This window comes from Echinops telfairi, unplaced genomic scaffold (assembly GCF_000313985.2).
Source record: "Echinops telfairi isolate 266 unplaced genomic scaffold, ASM31398v2 ScPeMD7_7469;HRSCAF=8507_1, whole genome shotgun sequence".
Classification (NCBI taxonomy): Eukaryota; Metazoa; Chordata; class Mammalia; order Afrosoricida; family Tenrecidae; genus Echinops; species Echinops telfairi.
The window spans coordinates 138,120,856-138,122,597 of NW_022111373.1; the positions used below are offsets into that span (position 1 = coordinate 138,120,856).

Consider the following 1,742-nt stretch of genomic DNA (forward strand, 5'->3'; position numbering starts at 1 on the left):
TTGGCTTCTTATAAAGCAAGACCTGTCCTCCCTTCTCTGAGGTCCACCCAGCCGTCCTGGGACGGGCCTGCTGGCACCCAGGCTCGGAGCTGTCAGCCATGGCTGCACCCGAGGACCCTGGCTGTCTAGCAGCTGGCGAGGGGCCTGCCGCCCACCGCCCCCACCGCTGACCTCTGGCTGCTTCCTGTTGCAGGCGGTGGCGATCCTAACAGCAACGTACCCCGTGGGCCACATGCCGTACGGCTGGCTGACAGAAATCCGCGCCGTCTATCCTGCTTTTGACAAGGTGAGCGAGCGCCCGTGTGCGGTGACGGCTGCAGGGTCGCCAGTCCTGCTCGCCTCTACCGCTGTGGGAGGCAGAAGCTGGGCTGTTCCCCCCCAGAGATAACAGAGCAGATGCAATGTTCCCCTCGCATCTTTCAGGGTGCCCCCGCAGAACATGGCCTTTAACGGATGTTGGGTTTTGTGTCTGTGGGGAGCCCTGGTGCAGAGGGGGTGTGTTTGGGCTACTGACTGTAAAGTCAGCAGTTTGAAACCACCTCCTTGGGAGCAGGACGAAGCTTTCTACTCCCGTCAACCCACCGAGGCAGTTCTGCCCGGTCCTGCGGGGTCACTGAGTCAGAGCTGACTCTGCGGCGGCAGTGAGTTTGGTTTTGGGGGGAGGGGGAGGCTTAAAGGGGCCATCTAGTGTACTGGCTTCACGCCTAATGCTGTTGACGAGACCATGTGCCCTGGCGGAGCGCTGGGGCTGCGAGCTCACACAGCTTGTCTGGCTCGCAGGCTGGGCACCACGGCGTCCCTCAGGCCCATGAGGATTGTAGAGAACCCTGGGAAATCCGGTCGGATATGGGTCTTCCTGATAGATTTCAGTTCCGCTTTCGAAGGGTGGAGGTGTCGGCAGTCCTTGGAACACGAGCAGGTTCCACCCCGTGCAGCCCTGTCTGCAAGCTGACTTTGGTGTAGGTCTGAAGAGCCAGGTCTGACCCCTCTAATGTCAGTCTGATGTGTCTCAGAACTTAGTATGAAGCCTGCTTATACTTAAACTTCTACTGAAACACGGAAGAGCACTCCAGGTGCATGCAGACACCTTTCATGTAGTAATGCAACAGTGATAACAGCCACCCCAGTTTGACGTATGTCACAAAGCCATGCTGGTTGGTGGCTAGAGCCACCGTAGATGTTCCTTGAAGTCTGGATACGATCAGCCTCCTGGGGTTGGGGCTGTTGGTCAGTCGGACGTGCGTCACCCGGGGATTGCCTGCATAGTAGAACACAGAGAATAAGTGGATTCGGAAGTGTTAGACCCTCCACTCCCATTGAGTCATTCTGACTCGGTGTGATGCTGTAGGACAGGGTAGGACAGCTCCTGTGGCTTCCCAAGACTGTAACTCTTCACAGGAGTAGAAAGCCCCTGTCTGGTGTTTCGAACTGCTGACCATGTGGCTAGCAGCCCCACGAGTTACCCACTGTGCCACCAGGACCCCTCTCTGCCCTAGAGACTGGGGTTGAAAGACTCCTTTCTAACCGCCCCGTTGCCCTGTTCAAATGTTCTTCCCAAGTTTCATGGATGGGGATGAATCCTATTAATTTAAGAAGAAATGAATTCATTCAGAAGTCTGAGCCGGCGGCACTGGTCAGGGAAGGAGCTGCCAGGTGGCTGTAGGCTCTTAAACCTCCTGCCGGAGCCTGGAGACCCTCCAGCACAGAGAGCGGCACACAGCTTGTGGGGTCACAGGGCCCTC

At 57.3% G+C, this 1,742-nt stretch overlaps 1 protein-coding gene across 1 annotated transcript in view; it reads left to right on the top strand.

Moving 5' to 3' along the window:
* The window catches only part of ANKH (ANKH inorganic pyrophosphate transport regulator), a gene marked incomplete at its 5' end in the record, with an annotated part of 45,237 nt that overhangs the window by 24,235 nt on the left and 19,260 nt on the right, over positions 1-1,742 (top strand). Inside the window, one exon of the mRNA XM_030888945.2 lies at positions 194-286. Coding sequence (XP_030744805.2) covers positions 194-286 — 93 coding nt within the window. The remainder of the gene's footprint in view (positions 1-193; positions 287-1,742) is intronic.